Below are 14529 nucleotides of genomic sequence, written 5' to 3'. Positions count from 1 at the left end.
AAAAGGAAACAAACAGTTCCTACTCAATACACACACACAGTCATCTCGGAGATCGAGCTTGTGAGAACATGAAAACTAAACCCCTAAGGTGTTCACCCTTTATATTCCCAGACTGCTCCGTTCCTCTGGAGACCAGGCCTTGTAAACAACGCGCATTCCTCAGCGATGAGGTAGTGACGAAATCTACAGCTGCTGTCCTCAATTACTCTTCCTGTGGCCGGGAAACAGTGTACAATGGGCCAGTCGGACTTGCCCAGTGACTTTCTTATTTTTCCATCACCAAAGTAGGGGGGCTAAACCCAAGTAACTACCCTTTTTCCACCTCAGCCACACTATAGAACAAGTCACAGCCTCACTGCTCACTGAACCGAATTGCAGAGTTTGGACACTTCAGAAACAGAGCGATCAGGTAATCATGCTCAACATTAGGAACTGAGTCTCAGCTAGTGAATCACTCAAATGAACACTAACCTGGGCACACCTGCTTTAACATCTGTGCTGCTCTGACAAGGATTGGGTTTCTGAACATACTTTACAGGTTTAAGGTTTGGAGGTCATAAATGCACAGCGGGAAAATAAAAAAACACTTCTGTCGTTAGAGCTCACACATACATACAAATGCAGGCTCATGTGTCACAGATTTATCAGTCTTTATGAAAGCCGGTGCTTGTGGTTGAGTGTGGGTTGACACAGCTGTCATGCATGCACTTGCCCTAGTTCCCCATTTCTTTCTTGTCATGCCCACCATCGCACTGCAATAGACAAAAACAACAGTCAGCAATAATTTCAATCAGCTAATGGTCTTAAAAGAAGAACATTTGTTTTTTAGATGTAAGGAACAGAGAATAGTTCAATGCAGGATGTGACTTCATCGATCTAGCATCAGACTACAAAATGTTACAAATGTAGATCTGCACAGTCAGTCTTTTGATGGGCAATTCAGTGGTGCAGCTTTTTGGTGTAGGTCAGAATAAGAAATATGCTGTTTTTACACCAGTGGAAGTTATGAACCAATGTGAAACAAACATTTAAGTCTGCAGCCAAATTAGTCACACACTTCCCCATTCTTATTACAACCACAAGCTCTACTACTGGTTTAAGCCGAGTTCAACAGTATGTTTGTGTATACTTTGCAATCGAGTAACCGAATAATTTAAGATCAAAACAAGCATTTATGACCTAAGGCATTTACAGCTGATCTACTTTTGACACACTCCAAACATGACCTGCCTAGATGTTATTCCAAACTCAGAGATCTGAGGTGTGCCCTTCACTTCAAACCTACAGCTTCATAAAAGCTGGTTAATGTACAGTCCTGTTCCATGAGGCCACATTTTAAAAGGAGTTCTCTCTATAGTTTTATCACCAGGAGGAATTAAACACAAAAAAAAGACAAATTCATGTTTTTTTTAATACCGTTTGTTTTTTAATAAACATCCATTAATGCTTTTACGTTTATCAAAAATATACACCGATATATTGTTAAGACAGACCGATGCAAAACGCAGGTCAAGGCGCTCCTTGAAGCCTAACAATGGAGAGCTTCAGAATACTTCATGCAACTGCAAGGGTCTCTGAGTCGCACAGAGACGGTGATGACCGACTAAAAACAGGAAAACAGCACTAGGGCTAAACAACTAAAAAACACTGGGGGATTATTCTGTGTTACTTAGTTAAAATCAGGCATTTTGGGAGACCACCTATAGATTTGGAGCTAAACAGGACTAGACTAGCTTTCCAGCAGCCCTAAATAAGAGATTTATCCAAGGAAAGGTGATCGAGGCACATCGGCGCAGGGCGATTGACAGCGTAGGGACTCATGCTGCACAAACTCTGCTGAAAAGGACTTTCCATTTCCCAGGACTGTGGATCCGGGACCTTACAAGACTTGCTAGGGGGTTGGAGAGAAATGCACCAGGTTGTGAACTGTCTGTCCGTACTGCAGCTCCAGTGATAAAAAGTGTATTAGTTTGACGGCTACAGGCCAGTTCTCATTAAGACCGGAAAAAAAAAAAAAGATCTAAAATCTTGTCAGGAAAGGTGGATATGAGGCCGTTAGAGATTGTGAGTGGGATTGTCATGATGAAGAGTGATGTAGATGATGATTCAGCAGGCAGGAGGGGGAAAATCATCCCCCCCTACCCATCACAGCCACTTCTCGCCAGCTCCAACCTCTTTCCACCCCAACATCCCCTGCAACCCTTCCTCAGAGAAAAACTGGCTGCTCCTGTCCCGTGAGCAAGCGGTAGGTGGAGGCAGGCATGGTCTTCAGGTGGATCTGCAACACAGAGGAGACAAAGACATCAAAGACAAAGCAGATCTAGAAATACTTTTAACATGTATTTAAAGACCCAACAGCCTAGTGAAAATACTAGTCCTTGAAATACAGTTTTAAAGAACATTTGACAGACACAGATGTTTATCTTTTATAGAGGTCTTTGTATGTTGCTGCCGAGTACAAAAATGGGGACAAATACTCAATACGGCCAGAGAAAAATAAAGACTATACTCAACACATCGTCACATCTGAGTCAACATGGATTTGGCTTAATATTTGACTTTCCCCAAAGTTTTTGAAGCCTCACAAGCCTGGATTACAAGTCAGCACATCAAGGCATTAGTCTAGCCTTTCTGTCACAGCTTATTACATTCTTTTAAAATCTCTTTATTCCATCTCACTGATTCCCAAGTATTTGGAAGAAAAGCATCTGTTTCTCATCTTTGCCTTTAATCCAATAGAGAGCCCGTCCTCACCATGTTTCTAGACAGACCCTAGCTGAAACCATTTGGAAACTAATAAAATCAGGAATTTACGTGACCGAACAAATGACATCTAGTGGCTACTTTGGTTTATTTCAGAAACAAATACAAACAACGAAGCACACACTTCTCCCTCCCATCTCTTATTACACTTGTGATACAATCCAGCTGAATAAGCCAGGTGCCAGAAATCCGATTTGATCGTTATTTCGACCACATCAGATTTCCAACATGCGATTAGATTTGCGTGCCGATTCCGATTGAGCTCCATCATGCCTTTCCAAACAGGATGCATGTAAAAACAACTTCATAAAGTAACTGCCACAGAATGAACAAGAGCAAAGAACACCCAATTACAGGGTGTGTTATACTGACACACCTTTGAACAATGGCATTTTGTTGTAACAGTAAAATATTTGACATGCACCGCTGATGTCAGTGTGCTGTTAATGTACATATTATTATTATATTTTTAGTTGGATTAAGCAAGTAATAACACATGCTTCTAAGTGCCTTCATAGACTAACCACCACCTCAGTACAAAGCAAAAAACCTCTGCACGTCTTCTTGCACGTCAGGGGTAACAAAACTCGTCTAGATTTATCCTTTCCAAATTCTAGTCTTATCTTCCTATGTAGAAGGATTTCTGATGCACTATAGCTTTGATGCATGCTTGAGGGTCATCTATATCAGTGTCTCCCATCCATAATGCGTGTGAAATCAGCACACCAATCAGTTTAATTCTGACAGGAACTTTTGTAAATAAACATTTATTGTTTCGGTTTTCTTATTGGCATCCCTCCTTGTGAAAGGACACCAATGGGCTGCGTTACCCTGGCTGGGAAACACCTCAATCGAGACTGCCGATGCGTCCTTGTTAGCGACACTAACCTCTCCCACAGCGTGCGTGAGGATGTGGATGATTTTCTCATGCGGTGTGGCCACCACGCTCTGCCCGTTGATCTCGATGATACGGTGACCCACCCGAATCCCACCGCGCTCTGCTATGCCTCCCCGCATCAGACTGCAGATCTGTGCAAAGGAGAGAGAGAGAGACCGACCAAGGTGAGAGCATGAATGGATACAGGGGTGGGAAGCCTGAACGCAGATCAGACAAATATAATCTTGTTGTTGGTGGGGGTAAAGAAAAACAAGAGAAGAACCTTTTTAGAAGGATGTGTTCATATCACAGTTACACTATCATCTGATTAGCTGCATCTACAGCCCCAGAGAAATCCCTGGGACAAGCACACCAACCAGGTAAGAACTACAATTAAAAATGTATATATAATCAGAATCTCTAGTGATCTCTAGTGGCCAATAGCTGGGCAGGCACTCACAATCCCATCCTCCACACTGAAGCCTAGCTGGTACTTGGGGTCAGGGCGCTTGATGATTGCCATGGTAACGGGGGGGCAGTGGACGATGCTGAGTTTGACCTCCTCTTGGTTTTTCAGATCCTTCACAGAAGAAGAAAAAAAGGAAACCACAACCTAGACATTAATGCCTATGTAATCCAGATGAAAGTCTCTCTCCCTCGGGAGGTTTAAAGCGCTGTCCACCAAACCTTAGCAACCTTTTAATCCCAGCATCTAACATAACGCGAGGTTCTATAAAAGGATAGCTGGCCTCTTTACAAAGCAATGCCCCCCCTTGAGATTGTCATCGGGAGGCGGGAACATATTAGTCAACAGTGGAGCAATACGTCTATGACTAATAATATAATTTTCAAAACATCTGCAGCTGTGACGTTCCAAACGGTCTTTCAAACAGTAGGTTAGTCTCTGCCAAGACTATGAGCTATGAGTATTTAAAGGGTTGGAAAGACAGCCCTGGGGCAAGCAAACACAAACTGATAATGACATAACTTTGCACTGGAGGAGTCTGCTTATAAACACACACATCATCAGAGCTCAGAGAGTTTTTAGATCACCTGCACACAGAGAACGAGAATTTAATCATGAATTGGCATTCCCACTGATTAAACCATTATGCTCATTTCTGTGTTGTGTGTGTAATACACAAAATATTTAAATTATGAAGGAATTCAATTTAAACCAGTATTTTGTTTCATGTGGACAACTGATCACTGCTTTATGAAGAATTCTTAAGCTCTGAGTGGAATGCCTAGATATTCCCAGCTTTAACAAGCATCAACCCATACCAGTGCAAGTAAGAGGCACGCCCACCCCCCATGCCTACCCGGATGATGCTGTGGCAGGTGGCGATCGGCAGCCCCACCAGGCTCGTGCCGTTGACTGACATGACCCTATCCCCGATGCTGAGCTCGCCGCTGCGCTCGGCCGGCCCCCCATGCAGCAGGTTGGCCACCACCACCGTGGGCAGGATGGAGCCCCAGCCCGACTCCACTACTGCCAGCCCTAGGATCTCCCCCCGGGCCTTCGAGATCAACACCTGGGGCAACAGAAACCAAACCATGATGATGAAAAACAGCCCAGTACAAAGGATAAGTAGTAATGAATAATGGCTTCGCGCAGCCACTCTCTGACCTCTCTGATGTTTTCTGAACGGGAGAAGTGCACCAGGTCGCCGTTGTACAGCTCCTGGGTGCCAAGGTAGTCGCTGTACTCGCTGGGCCGCAGCTCGCTGGGCTTGATGCCATTGGCCTGAAGGAACTGCTGATAGGCCACGCCAAACGACTGTCCGATTGCCTGAGCAATCAGCTGAGCCTGTGGGTGGAGTCACGGAGAGCCAATCAGCACAGTGAATTACCAAGAGAGGGAGGTTTCAAAACTTGGTCTTTCTCTGGGAGCCATGAGGAGGGCTGGGGTTCAGAATTGTAGGAGTCGTTTAATGGTTTGGAAATGGTATTTTCCTGAGACTTGAGAGGTCATGGGCTCCCAGGAATTGTAGGAGAATTCAGAATAAGGGAGTAAAACATTCACAAATTGACCAGGACAAGCTATTCTACATGGAAAGGACCATTCAGTTATTGGTCACAGCTCCTGTGGTGCAGAGCTTTCTGACTCACGTCCTCAGAGGAGAACACATGACATATCATGCAGCACTTCTTCTGGGCTGGAGAGCTGGCCGTGGCCGCGGCCGCCGACCCCACTTCCGTCCCCTTCCGGCCAACTGGCTTCCTGCGAGCCATCAGGACGACGATGGTGCCGATATCGGCGATGTAGGAGATCATCTGAAGAGAGTGATCCATCATGGCCTCCTGCACAAGGGGAGGAAGGACGAGGACGAGGGAGAGAGAGCAAGTGAAAATGAAGAAAATATCCCTTAGACTTAAGTAACCAGCGAGAACAAATCCCATTGTCAGAGCCCTCACTTCAGTTAGCATGACTGTTCTGCTCGCTCAGTCCCCTGGGCTTGTGCAGCCAATTGGAAGAATGATTTCTGCCAGGGAATCAAACTCCACTGAATGCTCCGTAGTTCAGTTGGCTGGTAATAGTGGCGGTCATCAGTAAATTACTTCTGACAGCTGACAAACTCTCTCCATTACAGTGCTAGTGCTGCGAGGTGTGCAACGGACACATTGCAGGAAGTCTCAGTAAGTGGGGGGCTGTGCACAGTGTGCTGTACATGGCGAGGTACCAAGATTACTTTGTTTTATGTTAACTTGTCTGAGTGAGTGAGGTGGTTTATACGAACGCCCTGCGTAACTGTTTTTCCAGTCAGTGCCTGCTCAGTATTAGCGTGTTATAGTGATGTATAGTAGAAGGCCAGGCACCTGTGTGTCTGCACTGAGCACTTTGATCCTCTGTGTGGAGATGAAGAGGTCCACTTCAGTCATAGGCTGGGACTCGCCCTCTGGAGCCTGAAGTTTAAGACCACATGGAGAAAGAAAGAAAGAAGGAAAAAAAAAAAAAAAGGTACATTTCCTATTAAATTGTGCTGTCAAATGCTTTGGAAAAACACATATGCTTCGGCTGGACTGCATTAAGAATAATAATATACATTTAGAAATATACATTTACAACATACTACCCAACCTGGGGTTCGGGAGATCAACTGAAACTTACATTTTGAAAGTTCTATGAAAATATTACAGCTGAGCTAGTGAATAACCAAACTAGACTCATCCCATTACAGGTTTGGAAAGAACACTTCTGTCTTGTTTACTTGACAGTCAGGTAACTAAGCCACTGTCTGTACCACAGAAGGATCCTGGAATGGACATGAAGGCCCTGTATTTGACTACCCATGCAGCCCAGGTGTATTTCCCAAGGGAGGAATGCCTATGTTGCCCCAGCTGGCCATTACCTTAATCCTGTCCACAGCCTCCTGAGCCTGGGCCATTCGTGCATTGGTGGAGGGAGTCCGGTCTGACATTAGCTGGGTGGAGCCCAAATACTTGGCCCCAAAGATCACCCCATCCAAAAGGTCCTCGGGGTCACAGGGGCCAGGCACTGAGAACACGCATACACACAGGCAAACATGCATGATTACACCAATACACATACAATCACAGACATAAACTAATAGACATACACATACACACAGATAACATAAAAAGGCTAGATAGCATTTACATCCTTTCCTATCTGTCTGGTAAACTAGTAAAATATATATATTTTCCTACAATTCTGGCTGTTTAAATTCGCATTTTTCTGTTATTTACACAGTATTAATTATTTGACATGGAAGGCTTTTCTGAAACATCTTTCAGCTGTACAGGGCTACCCTTGTTTTACAAACTATCATAAAATATGAAGTCACTTCAAATAAAATGTTCATATACATGAAGTCTTATGGTCTGTCACAGACAGGAAACTAATATGCTGTAGACATAAGTAACTGTTACCAGATGTTTCCAGCTACTTGACAAAAACTAAAAAAACTAAACTGCAGGAAAGGAAAACATGCAAATACTCTGAAATGCTAAACTCGAATGGCTAAAATCTGCTCTGGCTTACCATTTTTATAGGCCGGCTGGTTCTGGCTATCCTGAAATACAACACAGTGGTAAACAAATTATTGTTAAAAAGGAAAGTTGTATGATAAAAATTTAAAGACATTTAAGAAATAAAAATAAATAAGCAAATTAGTTTTTGTTTGGGGGCTTGATGTCCATATTATTAAAAAAAAAAGTATTTGCATCAGTACAGTGCCCATAGTGTAGGTTTCACTGGCAGGCCAAACTGGGGGGATAACCTGAGAGGCACAAAAAAATTAACTAGCTCTCAACTGTCACATGGAAACGTTTGTAGAGGCTAGATACCGTGGTGAGGTCGATTTCACATCAGCCCTGTCCAAACGCGGCGTTTGAGCTGCAAGTTCAGGTAGAGCTCTGTTACTCACAGTGTTGCTGCTTTCATCCTTGTTCTGCCTCTCCTCTGGGGGGGCACCGCCTGCTGTTTTCAGCCAAACTGGCTCTGGGACCTCGTCCTGGGGGGAGAAAGTGTCATCCCTCGCACCACCCTGCCCGTTAGCCAAGTGGTCCCAAAAGCAGTCTCCTTCGTCCTCTCGGTAGGAAACCGAGACCACCGAGTCCTCGTCCCTCCCTTCTGCCCTGTACCCTGCGTGGGCTTCCATCTCTGTCTGCCCCTCTTCCACTTCACCGTCGAGAAGGTCCAGCAAGTCTCTGTGGTTCATCTCAGAGAACAGCAGGCCGGCACCCATGGAATCGTGGGCGCCTCCAGAATCTGGCCGCCTCAAACCAGGCAGGCTGGTGTCGGATGAATTTGGGGTGCCCCTTCCCGGGCTCCCAAGAGAGCCACTGATGGCGTACATAAGGTTATCATGGGGCTCAGAGGAACTGGGGACAGAACCTCGGTTGCTGAAGGTCTGCAGCTGGGCAAGAAGGGCCTGGATCTGGGTGTGGTCTTCATCGTCCAACCTGTACTCCCCACTTTGTTCCTCCTCCTCGTCCTCCTCCAGCTCACTCCCTGTGGAGTCGTCCTGTTCCTGGTTGGGCAGGGATCCACAGGGGCTGGGATCAGGAGGTAGGCCCAGCTCACTCAAGCGATCCTCGGGAGGGTCCATGTCTGGGGGCAAGAAGCTTCCGTCGTCCGTCTCGGCCACCGAACACACATCGCTGGACGACTCTGAGCGCCAGTCCAGGGGAGGGGGCTCAATGAATTTGAAGGAGTCCAGTTCGTCGAGGGAGGGGCTCGCAGACTCTCGGGGGGGCACTGGCACTTGACTGTCGTGGGGCTCCTCTTCTGCCTCAGGACTTGCTAGCAGGGGCAGCCCTTCACTGGTCATTTCTTCCTGGGTCATCCCTCTCCCTTTGTCTCCTTCCATGGCTTGGCTGCATTCCTCCTCACCTTCTGCTTTCAAGAGGGTTTCTTCAGCGTCTGCCATCGGGGTGCTGGGATGGGGGATGGGGAACGGGAGCTGCCTTCACTCTCTCCCAGAGCACCGGAGCAAAGGCCTGGCCATGCATGGACTGCGGTGTCCCAGGCTGATCTGTCCCCGCTCCCCCTTCACAAACACAGCGGTTCCTCCCTTGTTGCAGCTATAAGAGAACAATCAACAATCATGCCTACTCATACTTTGCCACTATTCATCTTTAAATGCCTAATACTAAACTAATGAATTGAAGAGTTTTTTCATACAGGGAATGTTGGGCCTTTTAACATATTAAGTGTAATAATTTAAAATGACAGGAAGAAAGCAAATGCAGAAACTTGGCTCCAGTGGTTAAATATATTGTTTATGCTGTTTATTGGGAGGGTCTAAAATGCTTATGGGGAAAATCTTTTGTATGGTTCAAGTAGGTATTAGCATATTAGGATATGCCCCAAGTAAACATACCAATTATGAAAATTGTAATGTTTAAAGCACAAGTCAACCATTTTCCACATCCATCTCCTTCCATCTCAACACGTATGGACCTGCATACTGTCTCTTTCCACTGACACATGCATATCTTGTTAGGTGGTTTTAAGTGAACATTGAGTACAAGTGAAATAGACTACAAACGTTAACAGAAGAAATACATTACATCTACACATAATTATACGGCTTCCTTGTATGCATCTCAATACGAATGCATAGATTACAAGGACATTTCATACGCAAGTAACATAATGTTCAATAACCCACAATCAAGTGATAAAATGAGAAAAGACCAGGCCTGTTTTGCACAGCAACTGAATTGCAGTTCCTTAAAAACGCTTTCGATAGCTCTTGGATTCAATCTAAATGAAGGTCGTGGGGGGAAAAAATAAAAAAATCTCTTCACTGGATCTGTCAAACGGTGCAATTGAATAAGCTTTGCCATTACTGACTATGCCCCAAATCCAAATATCACAAACACTTACATATGTCTGTTGAACCAATGTTACGAGCCTCTGATCGCTGCTGTGTAGGCAGTATTATTTTAATCGAGATACATAGAGAAATAACATGAAAACTTACCGTTGATCCGAGTTACAAGCCCACGCATTCAAACTCCTACGTACCGGCACACTTTGCACTTTAAACTTCTTCAGACGAGAAGTTGACGTGGTGGGGAATAAAACCCCACACCAGAAAATCGCAGGATGTCTTTTGCACTTACAGACTGTATTCCCGCACGACACGACCGCTGTCACACCGTAAACACGCAGATAATGCACTTAGGAAGGTGTATGAAAGCCAAGGTTGAACACAGTGACAACCTCCGCAAACTCTGTTTCATATTTAATTGTTACACTTTACTTTCTCGTCCCTGAGCCATCTTCTGGCAAGGAGAGCCTAATGCGCCTGCGCGGCCTCAAATCGCTCTCCAAGTCACGCTCAATCCAATACCAACTCATCCATCAAATGGCTGTATTTTCAACCATCCAGCTCATTTACTTAGCTAGTTGTGGCTTTTGGTCGATCACAAAAATAGAGCTTGTTTTAAGTGCAGACAAAGACTCGTTTTGTGTTTGCCTTTAACCTGATCATCCATTTCAGGTTTCTTTACACGCAAAAAGTCACCCTTGAACACGTGTTAGGTGTTAACCACAGGAACTGGCATTCAGGGTTGCAAAGAGTTTTCTATTTTAAATGACATTCAAAATTACAACAATAAGTAAAATAAGGGCATATTCATTGTTACTTATATAATGTGCCCGTTTGTTTTTATAAGTGACACTAAGTAAAATAGTCCAAAGATCAGTGCTGATTGCATTTCCGTGTGTCCCAAAATTGTACATGCATTAATTTGTGGACTAAGTTAATTCACCCACTGATTATAGACTAAACACTAAAATAATATATCCATCCCACCACAAGCCAAGTCTGTCATTCTGGAGGTAGACGACACTCACTCCTGAACTAGTTTGAATCCACATTAAACAGGACTCACAATGAAATAGGTCAAATCCATATCATTGAAGACAAAATTTCAACACCAACATCTACATTAGTACATATGTTTGTTTTTATTCCATCTTTCACTTTTCAGACTTTTGCATTGCCATGACAAATCTTAACAGTGAGTATAGGTTACCCTGGATCGAAGGTAAATGAACACTAATTTGAATAAGCAAATTAATAGTAAACTGTGAAATAAACAAGTGATTCATGGTGGAAGATAAAACAATTACTTTTTTTCAATTTACTAGATCTACAATTGATTTTAAAAATATGAATCTGCCTACTTCCTATTAGTCCTACTCCGAGAGCTGTAGTAGTCTTAAGGCTTGGTCTTGGAGAGGTTTTAAGTCATATATATGTAAGTAATGTGCAGTTTCAGATCTTACAGGTCTGTAAAATACCACACAGTTTATGATACATACACTCCCTCTAGAGGTGGATATTGGGAACAGCACCTTGGTCAATTGAAACTTCAGTTGGCACAAGAGCTTCACATCACCAGTGAACATCAGAGCATAAGAGCACAAGAGCAACAAAACATGCCCCGAGTTATGCTTTTGAGGAAACCCTAGATGTGACCAGAAAGATGAGGACCTCTGGTTCAGCTTGTTCCCAAAATGCTGCCTGCCACCGGGCCTGACAGTCAGTCCATCTTCTTCAATGGGCGCCGTTCCGCAGTAAAGAACTGAGGTCCTTGGGTAAATAGTCGAGAATCCGCTGATGATTCCGTTATAGGAATGGTTGACAAAATGTGTATGTGTGGCTTTAAATTCATTTCCAATTTCTGGAATGAAGTGCAGCTGAACTACACAATGGTAAACTACGTCTCCAAATGCATGGTGTAAAACTGAACAAGAATGTGTAATGTCTGTATGCTCTTCTTAGAAGGATTTTAAACAAACTTAAAAGTGGAGAGTGCATTCCAAACTAGTCTTACTCACTATCCCATTGAACAAGATTCAAGTCTATTCCTGAGAAACAGTCAAATTAAGATGTGTGTCATAGATAATCTTGTGCTGTATTGCTTCGGCAGGAATGGGGAACCCTCTAAAGTCACAGGAAAACAACTGTAGCACTTTCTATCATTAGTCATTAGGTTGCGCTGCAATTTCCCGTCGTTGATGGACAGCGCTGTGCTCCAATCCGCTGGCTGCTCCGAACAGAAACCACGCCTCTCAGACACCACCCCCTCCTCCTCCGGTGCACATCTGATGCAAGCCAATCAGCGAAGAGGTCGTTCCCAGGAGTCCCACCAACCAATCAGGGAAGCGTCCAGCCCACAGGAATCCAGGGGGCATCCAGTGGATTGCATTGGCCAGATCCGCCATGCTACTGGCCACACTAAGCACTTCACTGCGTATCTGTCTGAGCTCCAAGCCGGCCTGGACCCCTGGCTCGCTGGGAAAAGGAGAAAACATGTTAATATTTGTTGTTATTTTATTTCCTACATTTTGCATATTCTATTTATGAGTTTTGTGCGACTTAATGAATACTGAACAAGTTCAATATCAAACCCAGCAAAGAACAAGGTCTAAGTTATTTGGAGAAGCCCACAGGTAATGTTTACAACACTGACACACTTTCCAGAGCCCACTCACCTGGACTCCCGCTGTCGGCTTCTCTCGTTTTTCTTCAGTTTCCTCCTCAGTAACAAGAGAATTCGGAGAGACCTGAGAAACGGGAAAATTCAGTAATAAGGCAGAGGTGTAACAGTCATAGGAATTGCTTAAATCCGACATTTTACCTCAAGTAAAACGCTGGTTTCTCAAAAATCTTAAAAAGTGCAGTCAGTTTGTGTTACTCCCAGCCTCTGAGTCGCACACAGCTTCTTGGTTGAAACATCTCTGTTGTCTTCAGTCAACCTTACCTGAGAATCCCCAACAGTAGGGAAATCCCCCATAATGCTGTGCTCAGCGTCCACCATTTGTCAGACTTGGCCCGGATGATCTTAGCGTCTGCTGCCCAGGCTATGTGCTCACAGGGGTAGTAGAGCTGGTCAGCCAGGTTGTTGAGCACAGACATCCAGCGCAATCCAGGGTCTTCCTCCTGAGTAGACACAGTCAATTGAGAATGAAGACAGTGGTTGGGTGAAAAGATCAGGGTGCTTGTGCAAATCTGCCCTGAGTTGCTTTTTAAGGAAAATCTTAGGCTGGTCCTGCATTCTTACCCAGTATTTAACATGCTCTGCTCTAATTAACTAAAAATTCTCTGCGATTCAGAAAGACAGAAGATAATAGACATGCTACATAAAGGTTTGGTTTTCTTGCATGTCTTCTTTTCATGACAGCGCATCAGACACCCTAGGGGAGCTGTGATTTTTCTTACCGCGGCTCCGAGCCCGATGCTCCTCGAGTAAGCAAACATCGAGAGGTCGTCGAACAGTCTGAGAACGGTGCGGCAGTGGCTGAGCTGGGCCGAAAACAGCAGCAGACTCTTCCCCAGACTCGACTGCCCTCTTGCCTTCTGGGAAATGACCCCACCGACCAATTGGGAGCCATAGCACAGCGTCCTCACCTGCTCAGACAGAGGGGAAGCCACTTTAGACAGGGTGTACTAAGTTAATACTCCCAATGCATTCCCAATATAGAGTGGGATATGGTATTTTAGAGGGGAAATAAACACAGAAGATTTCCTTAACCCTATCACACTGGTCTCAATTCTACTGATGAAGAATACTATTTGAATACATATTTGTCTATTCGAATTGAATCAAATGAAAGTCCTGAGCATGATATGTCCAGCACCTGCTGTGGATACCATCTGTGTTTAACTATTCATGTCTGCATGTGAATCCTCTATTTGTGTAATCAGAGTTGCAGTATCTTAATTGAAATGTATGAAGCATATAAAGATAACGTAATATTATTTCTGCAGTTTTGGAAAACAACTATAATTTCCCATAACATTGCAGTGTTCATAATTTGTAATGAATATGGTTTGTGTTATAGTGTACTGTGCTGTTAATAACGTATGTCAAACAATATATATATATATACAAATACATAAGACGTACCAGCTTGTCTCGCCCTCTGTACGACTCCAGCACGTTTACCAATGCTTCCACTGAACCTGGCATGTTTATTTTGCCTACTTTACCAGCTTGGCAAAGACAATAAATACGTAAAAAAATCAGTTACAAAGAAGCGAGATCATGCCGTAACGCTTTTTTTTGTACAATAATAACGTACAATAATTTATGAAACAGAGTCAATGTTGCATAACTTTGCCAGCAGAACTCAAAATTTGTCTTTGGACTTCGGCCTCACATTTACCCCACTACACTATCAACCAGGAAGCGTTTAAACCTCATGGGTCTGACTGACACACCAACACACCAATCAGAAAGGAGCTGATATTTGACTGACGGCGTTCTCCACCAATAGTGAGAGAGCTTGTAGACAGGGCTGCGGTGGAACACACCCATGGAGAGGGAGGTTACCATAGTGAATATATGCAACTAAATGTCAGGTTTTTATTATATATATTTTTCTCCCTCGGTGTTCAAAT

The 14529-nt window shown here is 44.1% G+C and overlaps 2 protein-coding genes across 2 annotated transcripts; both read right to left on the bottom strand.

Moving 5' to 3' along the window:
* Positions 1-1401: 1401 nt before the first annotated feature.
* On the bottom strand, positions 1402-10485 carry LOC136718053 (amyloid-beta A4 precursor protein-binding family A member 3). The gene is made up of 11 exons (XM_066695670.1): positions 10096-10485; positions 8032-9190; positions 7647-7677; positions 6994-7139; positions 6461-6547; positions 5753-5944; positions 5271-5450; positions 4963-5175; positions 4101-4220; positions 3652-3792; positions 1402-2278 (listed from the first exon to the last, which is right to left on the bottom strand). The coding sequence occupies exons 2-11, from the start codon at positions 9034-9036 to the stop codon at positions 2207-2209; spliced, it is 2187 nt and encodes a 728-aa protein (XP_066551767.1). The 5' UTR covers positions 9037-9190; positions 10096-10485; the 3' UTR covers positions 1402-2206.
* Positions 10486-11068: 583 nt separating this feature from the next.
* Positions 11069-14311, bottom strand: pex11g (peroxisomal biogenesis factor 11 gamma). Its single transcript, XM_066695119.1, has 5 exons — positions 14036-14311; positions 13348-13536; positions 12890-13068; positions 12621-12692; positions 11069-12420 (listed from the first exon to the last, which is right to left on the bottom strand). The coding sequence occupies exons 1-5, from the start codon at positions 14096-14098 to the stop codon at positions 12198-12200; spliced, it is 726 nt and encodes a 241-aa protein (XP_066551216.1). The 5' UTR covers positions 14099-14311; the 3' UTR covers positions 11069-12197.
* Between the last annotated feature and the right edge of the window lie 218 nt (positions 14312-14529).

Source organism: Amia ocellicauda, chromosome 22 (genome assembly GCF_036373705.1).
Source record: "Amia ocellicauda isolate fAmiCal2 chromosome 22, fAmiCal2.hap1, whole genome shotgun sequence".
Classification (NCBI taxonomy): Eukaryota; Metazoa; Chordata; class Actinopteri; order Amiiformes; family Amiidae; genus Amia; species Amia ocellicauda.
This window is presented reverse-complemented; position numbering and strand designations above follow the sequence as displayed.